This window comes from Plectropomus leopardus, chromosome 3, assembly GCF_008729295.1.
Source record: "Plectropomus leopardus isolate mb chromosome 3, YSFRI_Pleo_2.0, whole genome shotgun sequence".
In the NCBI taxonomy this organism is placed as follows: domain Eukaryota; kingdom Metazoa; phylum Chordata; class Actinopteri; order Perciformes; family Serranidae; genus Plectropomus; species Plectropomus leopardus.
The window spans coordinates 110,156-133,504 of record NC_056465.1 but is presented as its reverse complement, the minus strand read 5'-3'; the positions used below and the strand labels follow the sequence as shown (position 1 = coordinate 133,504).

At 41.5% G+C, this 23,349-nt stretch overlaps 1 protein-coding gene across 1 annotated transcript in view; it reads left to right on the top strand.

Annotated features, from left to right (window-relative positions):
• szt2 (SZT2 subunit of KICSTOR complex) overlaps positions 1 to 23,349 on the top strand; it is a 118,001-nt gene that overhangs the window by 13,681 nt on the left and 80,971 nt on the right. The window contains 14 exon segments of the mRNA XM_042512659.1: positions 6,629 to 6,735; positions 7,400 to 7,610; positions 7,876 to 8,046; positions 9,204 to 9,435; positions 9,561 to 9,690; positions 18,294 to 18,439; positions 18,643 to 18,795; positions 19,058 to 19,172; positions 19,699 to 19,904; positions 20,687 to 20,923; positions 21,148 to 21,226; positions 21,356 to 21,444; positions 22,515 to 22,683; positions 22,907 to 23,024. Of these exon segments, the coding sequence (XP_042368593.1) occupies positions 6,629 to 6,735; positions 7,400 to 7,610; positions 7,876 to 8,046; positions 9,204 to 9,435; positions 9,561 to 9,690; positions 18,294 to 18,439; positions 18,643 to 18,795; positions 19,058 to 19,172; positions 19,699 to 19,904; positions 20,687 to 20,923; positions 21,148 to 21,226; positions 21,356 to 21,444; positions 22,515 to 22,683; positions 22,907 to 23,024 (2,163 nt within the window).

The following is a 23,349-nucleotide window of genomic DNA, read 5'->3' as shown; positions in this document are numbered from 1 at the left end:
TCATCTTCCAAAACACGACCGCATTGCATTGTGGGATACGGAGCACAAAGTAGTGTACATTGCTTGTTCACTCAATTTTGCGGTGCATTGTGGGTGTTTTCTCGTCCACTACATAGTGGATGAAATTAATCGCGGAGAATTCGAACAACACTACAAAATGGCGAACACACTATATAGTGCACTACATCCGTGATAGGGGGTGATTTCGAACACAGCCCATGTGTATACAAATATTCCTGACAGCTACAAAGCCCTTCCATGCCCTCACTTTGGCCTGTTAGATCATTTGTCTCTGCTCCTTCTGCCAACATCAACTTCAACTTGTCAGCTGAAAAAAGAGCCAAACCAACAGTTAAAACTGTTAAAGTGTGGACAGATGAAGCTACAGCAGCTCTACAGGAATGTTTTGAGCGCACAGATTGGCAAATATTCAAAGGTGCTGCCACTCAAGGTAACAAGATCGATCTTGAAGAATATGCATCTTCTGTGACATCATATATCAGCAAATGTGCTGATGAGGTGGTGATCACAAAGACGGTGGGATCAATCCCTAACCAGAAAGCCTGGATGCTAAAAGAGCTAAAAAAGCTGCCTTTCAGTGAAGGGACAAGGAGGCATACATCATTGCCAGAGCACAATTGTGAGCTGGCATCAAGGAGGCTATGAGACTGGAGAGAGACCTCAGCAGCAGCACTAAAGATATGTGGCAGGCGATTAATAAGTGTCACAGGTTACAAAAGCAGGAGTGCCCCCATCATATGTGAGGCCACACTGCTGGACGAGCTGAACACATTTTACACTCGCTTTGACCTCCTCAATAAGGACTCAGCTGTGAAGTCTACTCTGCCTCCAGAGGACTGGCCACTCTCAGTGACCACAACAGATGTGAGAAAACACCTGCTGAGAGTGAATATAAACAAGTCTGCCAGCCCTGGCAGCATTCCTGCACGTGTACTAAAAACTTGCTGATTAGGTTGTTAATGTTATAACTGACTTTTTTAACATCTCACTCACACAAGAGACAGTTCCCTCCTGCCATAAGACAGTCATCATCGTTTCTGTACCCAAAAAGGCTGCTGTGTCTAGTCTTAATGACTACCGCCCTTGGCTCCTACCCCCATCCTGATGAAGTGCTTGAGAAATTGGTTCTCCAGCACATCAAAGACAACATCCCTGCCAGCCTTGATCCTCACCAGTATGCTTTCAGAACCAACAGATCCACAGAGGATGCCATATCTACTGCTCTTCACTCAGTCTTCACTCACTTGGAGAATAACAACAGCTACATCAGGATGCTGTTTGTTGACTTTGGCTCAGCATTCAACAAAATCTCTCCCATGAAGCTGGTTGGAAAACGTAACACTCTGGGCTTTAGTACAACACTCTGCAATTGGATACTGGACTTCCTTACATGCAGATCCCAGAGAGTTAGGATTGGCAGTCTCACCTCCTCTACATTAGTGCGCACCTCCGGAGCCCCCCAGGGCTGTGTGCTCAGCCCCCTCCTGTTCACACTGTACACCCATGACTGCACTCCCAGACATCAGGAGAACTCTATTGTGAGGTATGTGGACGACACCACCATCATTGGCCATATTACAAACAACGATGAGAGTTCATACCGGGAGAAAATCGACAATCTTGCTGAGTGGTGCACAGAGAACAACCTACTGCTCAACATCAGTAAAACCAAGGATGATGATCCTGATTGATGATGCTGATTGTTGATTTTAGAAAGAAGGAGGCAAAGATACACACTCCTGTCTGAGGAGCTGAGGTTGAGCAAGTGAATGGTTATAGGTTACTTGGAATCACTATCACTGAGAATGTATCTTGGTCATCACACATCACCTCCCAGGTTAAAAAAGCACAGAAAAGGCTCTGCTTCCTACAGAAGCTTAGGAAGGCTAAATTCCAGAGCAAGATCCTGGTTAACTTCTACAGAGGAGCAATAGAAAGCATACTGACTGGAAAATTCACCAACTGGCATGGTTCATGCACGGCCCAGGACAGGACGGCTCTACAGTGGGTGATTAAAATTGCCCAGATCATCACTGGTTCCCATCTACAGAACATCAGTGACCTCAGTGAAGTGAGGTGTCTGCACAGAGCTCAAAGAATACTGAAAGACAGCAGCCACCCCAGCCACAGTCTGTTCACCCTGCTGCCAACTGGGAAAAGATACAGAAGTATCCGCTACAGAACCACCAGACTACAGAGCAGCTTCTTTCCTTAGGCTGTGATACTCCTCAACTCCTCCTTCGACGCCAAAAGGTGTAGCAGCTTAAAATTTAATTTCTTCTTATATTACGTTTAAGAAAAATGACAAGTTACCTTGTACCTTTAGAGTCAGCCATGACATACTGGGGGCTCGTCCAAAACTCAGTTTGGAGTTGGTGAGTTTGCATGTTTATGTCCATAGCACTTGGTTTTCTATTTTGTTTCTGTGAGTTGGTAGGTTAATGCTGATGTTGCCACATGGGATAGATCCTTTTTTGGGGCTCACCTGGTTAAGTTGGCCTGTGGCTGTTGGTGTGACCACCACTTTTTTATTTTGAGTGCTAACTCTCGGATGGCCCCTTGGGATGGCCCTTAGCGTGCCTGAGAATGCCGACCATGACTAGTTGAGGTTTAATAAGATAGCTCTCTAGTTTTAGATAGAGAGGAACCCACAGGTTGGTTCTAGAGTAGGTTAGTTGGAAATGTCAGCAGCATCTGACCCAATGATAGCATCTGGTAGCATTTGCTGAACTTTCTTCACACACGCTGTGTTTCCCGATTTAAGGGAGTTGGGGCAATTTTGTTTTGTTGTGCCCTGTGTTTATTCAATACTAGGCTGTAGCTGTGTCCTTCTGGAACATTTGTAACCATGATTCTAAACTATTGTCGTCTCACTGGGGTAAGATAAGTGGTGGTAGTGCTTGAGTTGCACTGTTTTATGTGGGGGTGGCAGTATTTCCAATACTATTTCTATACCGTGCCCTGAAATAGTTGTGAAATGATGGGTTATCAGCCTAGTGTTTTAGTAAGTTGTGTTAGCTTACTTTTGGCTTCTGGTCGGCTTGTGGTGGTGCTGCCTGCATCTTTGCTTGAAAACACTTGTTCTGTGTGGAAGTGTTGTCTTTTGTTGTGTTGTATTATGCTGGGCTGTTTGTAGCGTGTGAACAGTGTTTTGCTTGGTTTCTGTGGTTGTGGTACTTTGCGCTGGTTCGTAGCTACTTTGACTAACCGATTATGGAGTTTGATGTGCTGGGGTTTGGTGAAGCTCCTACTGCAGAGCAGCTTTTTTGCTGCTGTTATGATCTGGACAAGCCCCCATTGTGTTACGACCCTCAGATGTTATGCCTAGGGACAAAGGGAGGTAACAAAGTGCTGGGGTGGTAAACAGGCTAGAAAGCCGGTGAACAAAAGGAGAGGGCGAAGGGTGACAGCAAACAATAAAACAACCAAAAGACAGCTGTATCTACCAGATCCAACCTACAGTTTTTGATCTAAAATGGAAATAGCTTACCTGTCTACTCTGTTCTTTAACTCTATCACAAAACACAGAGATGCAGCCACCCACAAGACCTAGCGTGCTAGATAGAGGTTTGTCTACCGTGTGGTGCAACAGCGAAGTATGTAGGCTACTGTTAACAAAAGAAAGAAACAAAAAAACCTACTCCATAGCCCAGCTCCTTTACAACTCGAGTGCTTCCTATCAGTCAACATGTACAACAATCGAGTTGACCAACACAACCCACAGCAAACAACAGTTACACAGAGCACACAGCACAGAGGCGGACTGCTCACATGAAATCACAGCAAGGGTGTGACAATGCTGTGGCTGATGCCCTCACCTGCTCCTTAGAATGACAGGATGGCTGTCATCTTAAGGGAGGGGGTGTGTCATGTCATTCATGTCATTATGTGTGTCATTCTTTGTCCTGTCATGCTTCACTTATGTGTGTATGTGTGTCTCTGTGAGCTACACCTACAACAGAGCAAAGTGATTGACAGTTGATTGAGAGCAGCTGTGTGAGGCTGTAGGTGGGGCCTATATCAGTGGCTCCATGCTCTGCTCACTCTCTGACTCTGCAGCAAGAACCAGCTTTTTATGCTGTTCTCATTCTCCTGAATGTGATATCTCAAGAACATCCTGATGGGATTTCTTCAAATCTGACACAAACAGTCACTTGTACTGAAGAATGAACTGATCCAAATTTGGTTGATGGTCAGAGGTCACGGTGACCTCATGAAACCTCATGACCTCATGTTTTTGTTCATAACTCAAGAATTTATACAGTATCATTTCACACAAATGTCTAATAGGATATAATAATGAAATGCTGACATTTTATTTCCAAGAGGTGAAAGGTCAACTATGACATCATAATGTGAAACTTTTCTGGCCATTACTCAAAATCATGGGTCCTTTCCAATACGTTAACCCAACTCCAGGCATCCTCCACTCGCCTCCTTTCCTCGCGTCGTATTCCCTTCCCACAGAGGATGCGGGCGGAGGAGTCAAGGAGAGAGCAGGGGAAGCTGTGAATTGGGAAATCCTCGGTCCCACACCATCAGTGCGAAGCGACGTCGGTAACAGATGAGGTGCTGCACAGCTGATCAGCTGTCAGACTGACAGGGAGAGAAGAATCCTTTAAAATCTAATTCATATAGAGATCGGAGTTATAATTATTTAGGCCATTCATTTCCTTGTGTTATTCATTTGCACAGTTATACACCCCACAGCCTGTCTGTGTAAGAGTGTGTGTTGGTGATCACTGCATTATTCTGCATCTGAGCAGAAACATCTGGTCAAGTCCTACATATTTAGATTAATTTCTCCGGTCGTAATGTGCAGTAAAAATATTTCCCTCTGCACATACAAAGGTCTAACAGTGTGTTTTAATATCAAAGAAGCGTCTCTGTGTCAGCACTGAATAGGTTATATTTAATATACACTATCATCACATAAATAAACCTCTGTAGGATATTAGCAGTGTGCACGAGATCATACTGGAGATGTAATCACATAAAAGATGAGTGAGAACTTGTTGTCTTTGTACCAATGTACTATGCAGAAACACACAGTTTCAATGTGTGCGGTTCGGGTTCAGGTCATTGATTAATGCACATTAATGGGTCAGCCGGTGGATTACTTCTAAAAAAGGACGGCCTGACCTGCGCATCATTGATTGAAATGTCAATTTAAAAAAACAAAAACAAAAAAGGCCTCAGTGAAATAAGCTGCTGATTTGTGTGATGCCAACACTTATAATTTAAATTATATGTGTTAGTTAGTTTTATCACACACAATTAGACTGCGCATTAAATCAGGCCTACATTTCATCATGTGAGGATGTTCTATGATATTATAGATCTCTTTAGTGACTCTGCAGAATGAGCACTGTGAGAATAAACTGTGTGAATAAATAAGAAGCATGAGAAGGTGTGGCAAATATATGACACAACACAAATGAAGAATCTCAGTGACCCTCGGGGAGCTCCGTTGTCTTGCCACTCGATAAAAACTTCAGTGTAGGATACACAGGTGTATCCTCCCTCTGGGCTCCTCCAGAAGCCTCCTCTCTCCTCCAGGTGCATTTGTGCAGTTGTAGGACCCTTCAACATGGCAGAGGGGAAACGATTTCTGGGTCACCGGAGGAGGTAGGAAGGGAGTACGCATAAATTAACGTATTGGAAAGGACCCCATGTCTCAGGAACAGAAAGGGAGACATTTGGTCAGACAGTGAATTGGTGACACCGATCTTAAACAGTCTGTCAGTCTCAGTGTCAGTATTTACTATCAAGTAGTGTGTGTGTGAGTGTGTGAGTGTGTGAGTGAGTGAGTGAGTGAGTGAGTGAGTGAGAGACATCCATGTTTTCACAGACATGGATCATGGGTGTAAACTCTTAGTGCAGCTTGACTGGGGTGTAGAGGCATACAACTGCATGGTGGTAATTCTAGTTTATGTAAGTCCTTGGTTCTGTCAGACCAGTATCTACAAAAGAGGCGCTGTCCAGTTTCACAGGATTAAACCATGTGTTGGTAAAATTAATATGATATCCCTCTGGAAACTGAGGTGGGCACGGAGATCCTCCAGTTTATTATCAATTTCCTGTATGTTGGCTAGCATGATGATTAACAGAAAAAAAAACGGCAACATGCAGCGAATAATTGTGAAATAGACATAAAAGCATACATTTGCACAATTTTTGCATAGATTTAGCAGATCCCCATACCGTATGATATAGCAAAAACAAGCCAAGGGCCATTTGTACTGTGTAGCAGTATGCATGAGCCTGCTTCAGTCTGGTGTTTCCTGGCTCATCCTTATCAAAAGTCTGCAACAGAGTTTGCTGCCTCAATTACAAAATTGACCCTTTGTTTCTGTGACAGCTGAACCACAGCAGCTGCAGGGAACACATCCATCAGGTGTCAGAAAGAAATGGGTGTTATGGTGTTACTAATAGATTTCATTTCGCTGAAATTGTTTGGCTTGAAGTTGACACTGGCGCCAGTAATTTTCATTCACACCTTTCCTGTCAGCATGGCGAAGTAAACAAACAAGTTACATCATGTGACTTTATCACTCACTTCACAATAAGAAGATTGTGATTAAGTCATTTGACTTGTGTATTCCAGGTATCATTATAATCACAGATGGAGTGACAAGTGTTCCTGATGTGGCTGTGTGTGAGACCCTCCTGAACCAGCTCAGGAGTGGAACCATCGCCTGCTCTTTTGTGCAGGTAAACACAACAACAAGCACAACATCTCTATGTTTGCAGCTAGTCTGGGGTGACATACATTTTTTTTCATACCTTCATACCTTCCTGGAATTTTAGCAGGGTATACAGTATATGATGAATGTGTCGTGCTAACGGTCAGAGGCAGGTGTAGATTTTGTCAGTCAAATCTGACCATCACCTTTTAATTCTGTGTCTGTGGCAGCAACACGACGAACGTGTTTCAACCAACAATCTTCATCAGTGTTGTCACGACGATGGTTGAAATGCATTTGTCGTGTGGCTGCCGCAGGCCCAGAATTAAAAGCATCTAAAAAGGACAATATTGTGCGCTGATGGTCAGATTTGTCGTATATTGCTTTTTGTGTCATGCACCTGGAGGAGTTTTTCAGTAGCACTTGGGAGTGTGCTCTTTTTTCCCTTGTGTTGTAGATTTTGTTAGCACCTACGAACAGATCGGAGCTACTCACATATTGATGAATGCCAGAACATGGGTAAATTTCCTTCTGTACTTAATACACAAATTCGTTCCGTTCACCTTTTATGGATGAGACCCAATAACTGTGACTCAGAGAATTGCTACACGAGAGGGACTCTGCTCCAGAATGGAGGAGACATGCTACTGTGTCTTACTGCTCCTCTTTGAATTGTTTTGGTCTTCCTCCAGGTTGGCGGTGCGTACTCCTATGACTGCAGCTTTGGTTACATCCCCAATGTGGAGCTGATGAAGTTCATCTCATTAGCCACCTTTGGATCATACCTGCCAAGCTGTCCGGACGTGGACCTCAACAGCCAGGAGATGAATACCTACCAAAAGGCCTTCTTAACCTACTCCTTCCTGAACATCCCCGAGTCTCTCAACTCTGAGTACTTTTGCGGTGAGACAACTATGCATGCTACTAGGTCCTGTATACATTAAAGAAAAGTGTTATGTAAAATCAAAGTTTCCCATTCTGTTCCTCTTGGATTTACATTTTTTGGCATTTTCATTCAATTTCTGGTGAGCTCTGTTGACATGATTTCCAGCTAAAATGCCATGCAACAGAGGGCTATTGTATCGATGATGATGATGATGATGATTCTGATTGTTTTGATGATGAAAATAAAACAGGCCCACATATTAACTACCTCACCGTTTTGTAGTTTCCCAGCACAAACTGTTCAACGAGCACCTGGTGTCGTCCAGTGGTAACCCTGCCCTGGTCATGAGGAGGAAGAAGCATGCAGAGAAGGAAGTCCATGCTCATTTAATCAGCGTGGTGTCTGTGCGACTGAGAGAGGGCTACACCATCAGAGAGATCAGCCTCACCAAAGGTACACATCTGTCTCCACAAAAGTGTAAGTGCAAATAGCTCAGCAAGATAGTGCAGTTTAAGACTTTAGTCTTGGTTTCTCAAAGGTGAAGTGTGTCAGATTTATAGGATTTGGAGCCATCAAGCAGTGAATTGCAGTTTGCAATCCGCTAAAACTTCTCCTGGTTAGAATTTCTTGTTGAGGAGGTTTCTAACAGACAGAGCAGGTGATGTTAAGGGCTAAAAACCTTTGTGAGGATTGGTACCTCAGGGGGACACTGGTTTAGGTGGGCCAACTCTGGAGCAATACCGGACAGAGAATGAGGTTGGTGAGAATACTTAATATCGGAAGGCAGGAAGTTTACAACAATGTCTGTGTGTGTGTAATTACTCTAAACTGCTACATTCACAATTTTTCTTTAAAATTAAGTCTTATCGATACCTCTTTATTCAGTTACATTACATGTGATACACAATAAAGTTATTAAGAGAACAAATTAACATAAAAAAAACATGCGTTCATCTAAGCTAGTGCATCTCATGTTGCAGCACTTACCTAACAAAGGCAAAATGGTAAAAACACAAAGTATGCCTGCTCACAGAACTTCAACCTGTTCTGCAGTTACAGAATAAACAGCAGATTCTCAGCTCAGTCACTCATACACACACACCAAAATAGAGCAGGGAAAAAAAGGTGCCAACTGTCATGCTGAGCTCAACTGAAATTCTCACTGTTGCTGTTTGAAGCTTGCTCTGGCAGTGCGGGTGTCTGCACGCTCATTCATAAGTGCGTCACTCAGCCGAGAGGGCGCTTACGTCTTTTGTCCAGCACTGAATAAAACAGTTTCATTGATTTAAACCAGTAAACACATTGATTAAAGCAGTTTCATGTTACAGTATTACTCCGGTGCTACTCATTTACAGTCAGGCTTCTTGCTATGGTGGCCAACACGGTTTGTCCTTCCCGGGCTACTGTAGAAACATGGCGATGCAACATGGCGGTCTCCCTAAAGGAGAACCCACTCCCTAAGTAGATATAAACTGCTCATTGTAGAGTAACAAAACCACAATAATTCTTATTGTCAGATGACTGTACACTGAAGAAATTATTAAATATTATATTTCATATTCCATTTCTGCCAATATATCCCCCTGAATCATACACACTGGGCTTTTAAGGTGGGACTCAGCTGGAGGTGAAGCTAGTGCTGTTATGGAAACACAACATGCACATTGAGTACCTGGCAGCCGCCTCGTGGCCTCTCGACCCTGACAAGAGAACCACCAGAGTGGAGGTGACAATGGAGGGAAGCTATGACATCCTTCATGACATCAGCTGCACCCAGAGGAAACCCATCACCAGCCCGTACCGCACATCCGTCATCCGGCGCTTCTGGAACACACTGCAGAGGTACACCTGTGTGGAGATCATTTGCAGCTCCACTGTCATATACAACATCAAACAATGCTGATCCATTTCAAAGAGAAATACTGAATGTGTTGTTTCCTAACTACATGTGCTGTGTGTCCTTCCAGCATCAACCAGACTGATCAGATGCTGGTGCACCTCCAGTCTTTTAATTCAATTCCTGAGAACTACATGATTCCTGAGAGCACTAAAAATGGAGTTCCTCTATTCTACATCCCGCCCGGCTCCACTACTCCGGTAAGCTACAGACCTTCACTGATCAGATTGAATTAGTATGTTGAGAACACCTAGACACTCCAAGAGAACTCCACTCCAGTGCAGCTTTGACTTAATCTATAGCTAGCACTTGTGAGCCATCAAATCCATGAAATATCCATGAAAATTTCTTCTGTTAAAGAATAACTAAACCTGCAAACCACTTTGTTCAGTTGAAAAGCATACATAAGGCTATTTAGTCTTGTTGATTGATTCAGGTCCAGTTCTAGACATTTGAGTGTAAATTAGTAAAATTCTACATATTTTCTATAAATATGCATAGTGACTGCCCTCTAAAGGTTAAAACTGGCTATTGCAATTAAATTTTGCTATTGGCTGATCCTAGTAGCAGGAGCTGCTTTTATCACTAACAGAGCCACCTGTCAGTGCCATCTCACCAAACAACTACTGTGTGTGGGGGGGCAGTGAGGTGCTGTGGATCAAGAAGCAGCATGAGCGAGAAAGAGAGTACTTCAAAAACTAAAGACAGAAGGAAGAGAGATCATTTTTCATTTTTCCTCAGGAAACACATTTGAGCAAAGTAGAACCTGCAAAATTGGGGAAACTGGCTGCAGAAATTAGCAATTAAATTAAAGCTGGGCATGTCTTAGCCCCTCTCCCAGCCCTTCCCATTTTTGAGACTTTTTTCACACTCCAGGAAGAAGCACTCAAGCCAAAAGTGGGGGGTTTAGTTATTATTAAAAGCCACTGTGTGTTGAATATAGCCATGTCAGTTATCCACTTCATCTTAATTGTTGTAATTGTTAACTTTTCCATACTATATATGCTCTCTACTGTTTCTAACCACATTTTCACATTAGGAGGTTCAATTTTTTAAAGTTATTTGCTTTAATGCTGTTATTCTCAGAATCAAAAAAAGGTGTAATTCATCTTTTAAATCTTTAGGACGCGCTCCTAATAGAATAGTCTGGCTTTCTGCACACCCTACTTACCTACCTAACCTAACATCTGTTCGATTTTATTTAAGACATCTGACCAAAAAGTTTGTACTTTTTTGCATGTAAGGAATACAGTCCTGCTCACCATTATTGGCACCCATGAAGTTCAAGTACATAATGTGGAATATCTTCTGAAAAAAATGAATCAAGTGAAATTTTTTTTTCTATAGAGAACTTGTGTTTGATACGAAAGAGCAAATGATAAAGAACAATTTAAAACAATAAACAATGGGAGGAAAAAATAGAAAAACTTAAAGCGTGCTGTGTCACTGGTATTGGCACCCTTTCCTGTAAATCAGTATGGAAACAAACACATTGTGACTCACCTTTGGTAAATCACAAATGAGAATCACCTGTGATAAATTGTCTGTGCCCATGTGACATGAATTAACCAATGAATGATGACGTCCGTGTTTTAAAAAGCCACCTGTTATCCCCTGTTCCTTTGTCACAATGGTGAAGACAAAGGAGCTTTCTGAGGACATCAGAAGTGCGATAATTCGCAAACACAAGACCTCCAAAGGGTATAAGGTCATCTCCAGAGACCTTGGTATCCCTGTTTCAACAGTGCTTAATGTGATTAAGGGGTTTCACAAGCATGGAACTGTCAAGAACCTTCCTGGACGTGGGGGGAGAGAAAAATTGATGACAGAAGTCTTCGAAGGTTGGTGCGAATGCTGGAAAAAACACCACGTCAAACATCCAAAGACCTGAAGGCCAACCTGGAACAGTCTGGGGTCATGGTTTCAACAAGTACCATACGCCGCACACTAAACCAAACAGGGCTTTGTGGGCGAAGGCCAAGGAAGACACCATTCCTGAGGCAAAGACATAAAAAGGAACGACTAATCTTTGCCAAGGACTACCTGAACAAACCACAATCCTTCTGGGAAAATGTTCTGTGGACAGATGAAACAAAAATAGAGCTTTTTGGCAATGCACACCAACAGTTTGTTTACATGAAGCTTACAAGGAAAAGAACACCCTCCCAGCAGTTAAGCATGGTGGAGGATCCATAATGCTGTGGGGCTACTTTGCTGCATCTGGTACTGGAGGCCTTGATCGTATCACAGGAATCATGAAATCAGAGAATTATCAAGACATTCTAGAGCGACATGTCCTACCCAGTGTTAGAAAACTTGGTTTGAGTCGAAGATCATGGGTCCTCCAGCAAGACAAAGACCCAAAGCACACATCCAAAAGCACACAGGAATGGTTGAAAAGGAAAAAATGGACTGTTATAAAATGGCCAGCAGTGAGTCCTGATCTTAATCCGATTGAAAATCTTTGGTATGAGCTGAAATCTGCCATTGGGGAAAAGAAACCTGCAAACATTCAAGAGCTTGAACAATTTGCAAAGAAAGAGTGGGAGAAAATACCAGCTGAGAAGTGTAAGAAGCTTATAGATGGCTACAAGAAACGTTTGGAAGCTGTCATCACTGCTAAAGGGTGTGCAACCAAATATTAAAGAGGGGTGCCATTATTGCTGCACATGCTGTGTTTTCTGTTTCTTCTTTGAAATTACAATATGTAAGTTGAAAAAACAATTTCCTTTGTTAAATTACTTTGGACCTCCAATTAAAAGATCCCGATGATATAAATATGGTACATTTCCATTTATTTCTGAAGATATTGTAGAGATTATGCAAAAAATGAAGGGGTGCCAATAATGGTGAGCAGGACTGTATATAGAGATAATCTGCATTATTTCCCCCACATTCTCTCCAACAACTAGCATTATTCTGTGTATACTTGGACATAACAGATGGTGTCTTCAGGTACCTTACATTTATCTTCCATGCATACTCCTGGTGACTTTATGTAGAGGTAGATGTCTATGAAACTTTGATTCCACTCATTTTCAGGTAAAAAGTATTCCTAGCTCCTTCTCAAATTTCACTTTAATGTCTCTTAAACCTTCAAATTTCTTTCTTGAAATATTTGGTAGGTTTGTCCTACAACATTTCTAAGCTTGTGACTTTGGTTTGTCTTTACCATGTATCTCAGAAGGGGATGGAGATCATCCAGAGTTCTAATTTGAACTTTTGCTTTTACTGTATGTAACTCCTCACTTGCAAATATCGATAGAAGTGATTACTATCCAGTCTGTATTGTCTGGCAATATTTTCAGAGGGGGTAAATTCCTTCTTCATTATACATCTGATAAAATCTTGTGAGTCCTTTACTCTCCTATATTTTGAAGATGTCGTCATAAGTGTTGGGAGTAAAGTCTGGGTCCCTTGCTCTTTCTCTTAAACATGTAATCTGTTGATCTTTGATCTTGCTTACTTTACATAATCTTCTCCATATTTTAAAAGTGTCTCTTATGCTCATTATATTGTTTAAGTTGTACTTTCTTATGACTTGAGAATACCAATGTGCTGATAGGACCTAACAAATTAGACTCTACAAGTTTCCATTTAGAGAGCACATCTTTGCTTATCCAAGATAAAATTGTTTTTATTTGTGCTGCATAATAATAATGAACAAAGTTAGGTGCAAATCCCCCATCTGCTTTCTTTTGTTGCAGGATATTGAATTTTACTGTTAGCCTTTTTCCGTCCCATATGAATTTCCTCAATAACCCCTTCCATACTTTGAAACATGACGGTGCTATATAAAATGGCAGGTTCTGGAATAGAAAGAGAAATCGTGGCAAAATATTCATTTTAATGACAATAATTTTCTCTAATAGGGCAAGTGGTATAATTTTCTACCTGTTTAGATCTTGTCTTACCAGCCTTTCCAGATTTCCTATAATTGCACTGATATAGGTTATTCAAATTATTAGGTATGCTAACACCCAGGTATCTCACTAGGTTTCTGTCCCATTTAAAGTTATATTGTTTTTTAAAATCTTCCGTCAAAAGGATCCCAACTTCCATAGCTTCATTTTTACTTAAGTTTAACTTATAGCCAGATAGAGCTCCATAATTTGTAATTCCATCTAATAGTACAGGTAGTGAATTATATATATCTGTAAGGTACACTATGAAATCATCTGCATAGAGAACAAGTTTATGTTCATCTTTCTTTACTGACCATCCTTTTATTCTCTCATTCTTCCTAATGCATTCAGCTAAAGGCTCTATACATAGTGCAAATATTTGTGTTAATAACGGATCCCCTTGTTTTGTTCCTCTTATAAGTGAAAATATCTTGGAGAGGGTACCATTTACTCTTACTCTTAGGTTCTTTATATATTCCCTTAATCAGTTTAATAAAGGTTTGTGTATAACACTTATTATTGCTAAATTCCACGTCTGGCCAATTCCCTGTTTGCAGGATTACATTAAAGACTCTACACAAGATAGGAGAGATTAGATATTTGTACTCTTTGTAAAATTCATAGACAAAACCGTCACTACCAGGGCTCTTTCCAGTTTTAGCTTTCTGAATAATATTTAATATTTCAGCTTCTACTATTGGTCTTACTAAATCATTATTATGTTTATCAGTCACAGTAGAAAGGTTTGAATGTTCCAAATATTCTTTAATTCTGTGGTTATCCACTCCTACTCAATCTTAAGTATAAAGTTTCTGGTAGTAGTCCTTAGAACATTGTGCTATTTTCAATTTTACCCTTTGATATGTGGGATTTTCATCTTTGATTGCAACTATTGTGGCTTTTTTTCTCTGTTTCTTTAATTTAATTGCTAATTTCTGCAGCCAGTTTCCCCAATTTTGCAGGTTCTACTTTGCTCAAATGTGTTTCCTGAGGAAAAATGATCTCTCCTCCTTCTGTCTTTAGTTTTTGAAGTACTTGCTTTGTTTTTATAGGATTTTTTAGGCAATTTGTATTTAAAGAGATAGATTCAAGCTTGACAATTGTACCACCATTGAGGGCCTTTTTTCATTTCATATATGCATGTTAAGCCTTTAAGTAAAAGTAGAAACATATCATCTAAGTTTGTATCTAAAAAGAAAAAAAATAACTCGTTGTGAACTTCCAAGTATTGCAACCTCTATATGGTTACGAGAAAACTCCCACATGATTGAAAATATGTGGAGAAAGGGGCTATCCTTAATTAACCCTTGCTACAAGTTGTTAGGTTTGGCTACATTTATTGGGCAAACAGTTGCCCCTATTTGTGTGGTGCACTGCATGCAAGTGTGTGAAGACCCTCCAATTATGTCTCTTAATATTGATTTATCCAAACAAGTTTTTCCTCTTCCCTCACCTCTCCTGTTTACATCTAATCTCATTAACCCCTCTAATCCTAAAAAATAAAATAAAGTAATAAATAAATTAATAAAAAATAATAATAATTATTATAATAACAATTAATGAAGAAACAGAACAGAGATAGTTGAGTACATAGATAAATGAATGATAAAAAAATGCATCTTTGTTCAACTTACGTATGAAAACTTCAGTTTACAGACCATAAGCAGAGAGAGAGAAAAAAAATGGTTTGTTTTCTTTAGATAAGTAAATGAATGAGTAAGCAAGGAAAGATATATTGGAACCCCAATTAAATCATGAGTGAAAAATATTCTCTTCATTTTTTAATCCATGTCCATATTTCTTAAATGTGTTTTTAATTTTAATAGGGTGTAACTAAACTGAATTCAAGAGGCTAAATAAACCAAAACAAAACAAAACAAAACAAAAAAACTGTCCTTTTAGTCATATTGACTCCATCAAAAAATAACTTTCAAGGAGAGGGAGGATAGGAATTTCCATTTGATAAGTCACTTTACAGTCATACCTTCAGATCTTTATGGAGATCAGTTACATTCGTCCTTTCAGCCATCCCCTGGCATGCGCTCTCTGAAAAGGGGTAGATTGCAACTCTGTGTTGCGCACCTGATCATGCTGCAATAGCCTCGGCTCCGTGCAAGGGATTATTCCCTGCTCCCGTTGTTACGCCTCTGCCTCTTCTGGAATATTATAAGTCGTGTATCCTCCATCTCCAAAGACTTTCAGCTTAGCTGGGTATATTATATGCGATTTCACATTTTTTTCTTTTAACTGTTTTCTTATTTGAGCATACCTGCTTCTAGATTCGTTTATCTCCAATCATTACTTATTTTCTCGACCAGGCTGCCTGCAGGACTTTGTGCTTAGTGTTCCACTGCAAGAAGCGGACAACAAACCGAGGGGTCGCGTCCTCCCAGACCGGCTTTTTTCTGAGCGGTGCGCTGCAGCAATCCGTAGTATGTCAGTGGGGATTCCCAACTTTCCCACCAGTAATGATTTAATAGTCCACTTAAAAGTCCACTGCATTTTCCCCTTCTGTGCCTTCTTTCAGCTGATAAATCCGTATGTTTTGTTCTGCCGGTATTTATTTTCCATATACTCTAATTTGTCATTCATCTTTTTATTTTCCTGCAGCAGGTGTTTCATAGCTTGGACGGTTGTCACCTCTCTCTCTTCCAGCTGGTTAGTTCTTTGTTCAGCCTGCTCAATGTTACTTACGGCCTCTCCTAGATTCTTTTGTATTTGTTTCATCTTAGATGTAAAGTTCTGAAATTCTTCTCTAAGTCCCCCGATTTGCTTGAAGATATCTTCTTTGAAGTCCGTAAGCATCGCTTTGAGGCTTTGTTCGATGTTACCCACGTCCATGTCTTGCTTTGATTTGTTTGTCACATGCGCCTTTGTCTTGTTTATTACTTGTAGCTCCTGAGGGCAAGCACCAGATTTCAAATTCATATAATTTGTCCAATTAATATTTAGTAACTTTACATTTTTCCGTGCTTACTTAACTCAGTTTGGAGACATTTGGAGGTTTTGTGAAGAGCTTTACTCACAGCGGCATCACTTGCATGCGTGTCAACCTGACGCAAACGCTATTTGAGTGCCCCAAAGAAAGTAACTGATATTAGAGGATAAGTGTGATGATATTTTTCCTGTTGTCATCAAATCTCATGTGCAGACCAACACTAAATGTATATGCTAACAAGTTTTCAATGTGTATCCACAGTCTGACATGTCTTAGTCTGTGTGCCGCAACACATCAGTGAGCCACACTGTGTCACTGGGTGACATGCTCCGTTATTACCCTGAACACATACACTGTTGGTTATTAAATATTAAACTAATAAATATCTGAGCCCTTTCAAACACGAAGCTAGCTGTTTGTAAAGCTTTACATCTTCAGTAGAAAAATTAGGCGTGTGCCTGAGAGCCACACAGAGGAAATCTGAAAATCATCATCTCTTTTGATCTATTTTGGGATTGGTTTAGCATAAGAAAGTTGCTAAAAACAAACACCATCTTTGTCTTTTAAGCACCAAAAGCTCTAATGACAGTAAATAAAAGAATTATTGCCACTACATGTTATCTGCTTCGAACCTGCCTTGCCTTGTTAACGGTGATGAAGTTGGACCAATCATCATTGTGCCTTCCTGTCTGTTTTCATTTGATTCTCTTTCATTGGATCAGGGTATTCAACAGAAATTCAAAGGGATCCAGTTTCTAAAATTTCCTCCCAGCAAAGGTCTGAACCTCATATCTAAAATCAATATAATGATTAATTGAACATTTTTTAACTTGATTACGATTAATGAACAATTATTTTGCTTTTTGCTTTTTCTTTTTTAGTGGTTTGTTTTTTGCCCTCATAGTGCATTGACACAGTTTCATTTGACCATGGTGTTTTGGAGTGTAATAAACATGATTTATTATTATTTATTAAACTTTTCAGCATTATAGAAAAATAGCTCTATTTTAAACAAACTTCAGATTAATTTAAGCACATTGTGCTGATAATAGGCCAACCTCTCCTGACTGCAGGACTCTGACTTGAACTTCTGTGAATCTTCTGTGAAACATCTGTGCTATTAATCATTTTGCTTGGGGAAAAAAAAAACAACCTTTTGAGTAGGCCTACTTCTCCTCTAGCTGCCAACAGGCTGCCAACATTCCCAGTTAGAGAAAGTGTGAAAATAAGGTAATGTGCCTGTGGCCCCAGGCCCCCAAAACATTACACCTGCCCCTTGGTATTAATCACGAGATGAGACATGGAGCAACGTGTCCTGGTGTTTCTAAATAATTCCATCCAAAGTCTGATTAAACCTTAAACTAACACAATGTAGTTTGTAGAAGTCTTAAGAAGTCACTTTCCACCTTTGAAAATGTGGCTGTTTCAGACACTTTGGTGCTGTGGTGAGAAGCTCCACTCTGTTTGTCTTGCTCACTACGCTGCTGTTGGACCATCAGCTGTTTGATCCGTGATAATGAAATGCTGTGGAAGCACATACGACACAGTTGTCAAATACTCAGCTGTATTCTACAGTCAGTCCATCACTGCATTACGTGATTGTTCAACACTTGCACATTGCTGTCACTGCTGTTGCAGAGCGTGAGACCAAGCCCAAAAGCGTGAGACATATGCCAGATGCATGGGAGTTGGCAGCCCTGGTGGGGAAAGGGTTAACAGAATTTTTAAACAACTAAAATAATCGACATAGGTAAGATTACGTGGGTTAGAGGTTCTGAATGTCGGTTCACATTATTTTTCGATCAATTGCCCAGCCCTACTCCGTAAAGGTAATTGTTCTCATTCTAACATTTTATTACAACGTGGCCACTGTTCCAGATAGGAAGACATTTCGGTCCAGATCCGGGCCGGGCTCCGCCAGTTAGTGATGTCTGGACTAAATGATCTCTTGTTCTCTCAGGTCCTGTCCTTGCAGCACAGCGGATCCAAAGACTCCTCTCAGTCCCAGTTTGCTTCCTATTGGAAGCCCATCCTCTCCATGGACGCCAACTTCTGGCAGAGATGGCTGCACATGCACCGCATTGCTATCATCCTTGAACATGACATGTAAGAAACATATCGTTGTGTTTTACTCCTATAAGATGATTAGCACAGCAGGGACCACAGGTCACAGCCTTGCTGGTGTCAACTGGAGCAGATATCAGAGGCCTGCCTGAAGATAGAGGTCAAAGACAGCCTCATTATCTGCTGTATGTTTTACTGTTTATTCTGGTCAGTGCTTTGTGACATGAATCATTTTGTCCTTGCAGGCCTGTCCCCAAACACCTGCACACAGCTGGAAACAACGGGCGCTACAGCACCATTCAGTGTCGGATCTCCCACTCTGCCCTCACGTCACTGCTGAGGGACTGGAGCAGCTTTGTATTGGTGGAGGGATACTCGTACGTGAAACTCATCTACAGGTGAGACCACAGAGGCTGAAAGCTGACTTTTATCTGCAGGTGGAAATACCACATGGGCTCAAGGACTGTGGGACACTGTTGTTTTGTTTTGTTGATGATTTTGTCAAAGTGCTCCCAGCTAATGCCCACAAAAAGGCTCAGGCCAACATGTTGCAAACTAAAGCAATGGGTAACACTGCTTAATGTCCTTTTTATTCCTCAAAATGAGCGGTCCATGTTACACCAAAAATATTTCTGTTCCTGAACAAAATTGTCTCCATAGCTCGTTGGACCAGCCCCCCACCTCCTTCTACCTGGTCCGTCTCATCTCCAAGACTCCCTGCATGGTTCTCCGTCTAGGCTTCCCTATTGGGACACCAGCACATGTTAGAAACAAGGTAAGCCTCATTCCCACTGCACAAAAAAACCTGCTATCATCTACTAACATCTGGCTTTTTAATGCAATGAGAATGCGCACAATCAACATTCACACGCGGGTCAAATGACTCTGCAGTAGATACAGGTTTTTATCACCTCCAGCTCCAATCAGCATTGATGGGATTGCAACACCCGCATTAACTTGGTAATTTCAGCTCCTTAACAGGCAGATGCGGGACATGTTTGACTCACTCTACTACAGGCGATCCCGTCTTTATAAACATGATGTTGTCAGAGTTTGGTGCCCACTGTGTCAGAGAGGTGTTTGTGTTGGCGATGTATTGGATTTCATGTTACATTTTGTTTGTATTTAGTGTGCCTCAAAGTCAGCTTATTGTCTTATTTAGTGCATATTTCAAACAGTGCTTTAAACATAAGTGTGGACAATAACTCAGCAGTGGACATGAGGACTGTTGTTTAGCATGTTGGCCACATCTGTAAAGACTGTGTGTGCTCATCTGTCTTGACATCTGTGTTTTCTATCAGATTGTAGATGAGCTGCGAGAGCAGATCCTCAAACTTCGCTTCCCTCATCGTGTTCAGAGCAAAGAGGCCACACCCAAGACCAAGAGGAAGGTTGTTGGCCATCCTTCACCATCCAAATCCCCCTCTATCCCTGCTCCCAAACCTGCTCTGTCAGACAGACCCTGTGTGGTAGTGCTCTACAAGCCTCTGGAGAAGCTGCTCATAAGGTCAGAGTTCCACAGCAGCACATCGTGTGACCAAGGAAAGACAAAGAAGACACAATCTGCAGTGTCAGTTCTTTTCTTATTCGCAGACTCATAAGGTGTTTTTTTTTTTTTTTTGCCTTGACATATATCGACTGCTGTCTTCCTGCTGTCATCCTCAGAAGTTGTAAAAATAATATAAAAATTATAAAAATAATAATAACTTTGACAACATGATGTTGTTGTGACGTGTCCTGTCAGGTTTAACAGGACGACCACATCACCTGTTTTCCGACAGTTTCTTGAGGACAGCATCCCAGGTGTGGGACAATATGTATGCCCCCTCGTCCTTGTTTACTGTACTTAGGGCCTGTTTTCAGATCAGTGGCCTCCTGGTCCAACGGTGGTGCTTGTTGCTCTCTGTCTGGATGACTTTGGCCAAAGTCATCCCACACGTAGGATGCTGTCCTCAAGAAACTGTTGGACAACAGGGGGTAAACCTGTATAAAACAGGTGACAGGGCATGTCACAAGATCATGTGACTCTTTTGAGGAAGACAGCAGTTGAAACATTTTTGAGTAAAAACAAAAAACAACACTTTACTAGTCTGTTGATAAGAAAAGAATTAATATGTTTCAGAGGAGACTAGATGAACCTTTTTTTGGACTACAATGCACACTGATTTTTGCTTGAATTGTTCCTCAATGAAAAGTTATGGTTACAGCTGGCTGTGATTAGCAATAATTTGACCCACAGTGTCTCTCTGCTTGACACATGTGAATGAATAAACCACAGATGCTTTGCAGGTACGAGAAGCTCCCGTTGGACTTCAGAACTCCTTTCATTTTCAACATGGAGAACTTTCCTCAGCCCTCAAACAGTTCAGTCCCCCTCAGCATGGCAGCCAACCGAATGGCCTCCTCCACCCTGGCCTCCCTGTCCCGGTACTTCCTGCACCAGCGCTGGGTGTGGGCCGTGCACAGCAGCCAAGGACCAGCTGTGGCCATGCAGGCCGTTGCTCACATCCTGTCCATGCTCTCTGAGTGAGTTCATACACTTCAGCTGGGTTTTTGTTGTGCCCATACTACATAAGTATATTCAAATTTGTTCAGAAAATGAACAAATTTACTGATAGATATCAGAAAACAGCAGTTGTAGTAGCAGGTTTAGATTGGAGCCAAAAATACCACACAGAGGAGCAGGTTTCATGTTAGATAAGTTGCTTTGTGACATGTGTAGGCTTAAATCTCTTCTGATGTCTGTGAAGGATCCGCATATCAGAAGGCTTTCACTTTGCTGCCAGTGGAGAGGGCATTGTTAACATGGTGATCGAGCTGCCCATGAAGGTAAACTCTCTTCCAACACTGAATGCTCAGGTTTTCCATTTGCACCATGGAGATGGGTGTACCTTCAGCTATAATTTGTATGCACATCATATACCTCATTTAATTTCACTGACTGTATTTTATTTTTAGGGCATGTCAGGGGACACACACAGAGAGAGTCACTCCTGTATCGTTCAATACATCCTGTTTCCACCTCACTCCACATCTACCAAGGACAGGTAAGACTGGCAGTAATCACCTGTGTAGAACACCTGATGACTGGTCAAACTAACATAAAGATGAAGCACCTTATTTATTAGACTGGGGTGCTAACACTGAAGGGCTGTGCAAGAGAAAAAACAAAGGAAGGCAACATCATCTAGCAACTCACTGTACTGGCCAATCAGATATGTGCAACTGCACATTCTTAGTTGATCGCTTCATAACATGAGTGTCATACATTTTTATTTTTTTTAACCTTGGCCATAGCAAACAAGTGATGGCTGGTGTTACTGTATATTCCAAAAATGCAAAATCCCTCCTTATAGTATGTTTTGTGGTGGACACTACCAAAGCAGTGGCTACAACCTGTACAGTGTGGGGAAGTGGAGCACAGTGTGTCGACAGTTTAGCGTACAAAATGTATAAAGGTATATCTATAGTAAGTGACCATCCATTTAAATTTTTGGGTGTTGAAGGAGGCACTTCTTTATTATAGTTATCACTGTAAAGGTTCTGATATTGGTACTGGTATTGTTATTTTCTAAATGATACCCAGCTTTAGTGGTCATAGATTCAATTCACAAATGAGAGAAGGAAAATGTACATTCTCACATTACATTAAAAAAATCCTAAAAGTTATCCTATGTTTTGGACTTCCCCCTTCTGAACTCGACCCACACAGTTCTGAACACCAGTGAGGACAGACCTCAGCAGGAATCAGAGGTGTGGCACCAGCCGCTGCAGTGTCTGCCAGGGAGGTGCTTTCTAGCTACCATCCACTGTTCATTTTGGCAGCTATGCTTGATTAGTTTTGAGACAAAATAGGACTAAGAAAAGTCGAAGAAAATTCATGACATTTTAGTCAACTCTTATCACTGTGCATCTAGAGGCCGTGTGATCGGGTGACTGGGTGTGTCTTAGCCCCCCTCACATTCCAGGGAGGAAGCACTCAGGCCAAAAGTGGGGTTTAGTTCCTCTTTAAGTCTGATCTGCATACCTTGGCATTCACATTAAACTTTCCTTCATGACTGCTGGCACCAAGTACATCTGTCAACCTGTTGTCTTTTGTTTTTTTATGGGACTCCAGCTTCTCCACTGATGATGACAATGACACAGAGGTGGAGGCTGTAGACGTGGACACAGAGCTGAACCTGGTGACGGAGTGCTGGGTAGAACCACAGAGCGGCATAGTCATGAACTGCATGGACCAGCATCGCCACTTTCAGGGCCTCAAGTACCAGGAGATCCCTCAAGCAGTGTGTATAGCTAATTTATCCAGCAGCTAGCCCCAGAGTGATAGTCTACCCACAAACTCATTCACAGTGACAGAGTTAAGGGTGGGACCTGTGACCTGGAGGTGATGGTCTAAATCTGTGTGTAGGCAAAGAGCTCAGTTTACAACACTACAGATCATCTGTCTTTTCGGTTATTTGAAGTTAATCAGGTTATGTTTAATAGTGACCTGCTCTGTGGTTATAGATCTATCCAAGGGACCTGGCCTGTATGTCCACCATGATGACCTTTGAGTATCTGAGTCAACTGTGTCAGAATAAGGACCAGGTCTGCTCACTGCCAGCTGTACTCAAGGATGTGAGAGGTAATAATACACTCTGCTCTCTCAGCTCTTGTACAGCTGCAAAGAATTTAGTGATTTCACCGTCTACAATCCATATTATAATAAGATTCAAAACATCCAGAGAAAAGTCTGTACGTTAAGGGGCAGCGCTGAAAACCAACATTGAATGTCTCCCTCTGCTGGAATGCACTGTGTATGCTTTGATGTTGTGACTTACAATGAACCCCTCCTGTAGGGTTCCTTTGTGACAGTGCCTATTTACACACTGAAAGAGGGCATCTGACCTGAAATGTCTGTGCGGCAATAATAAAAATTATAATCAAAGTGCTATCCTGATCTTTACAGC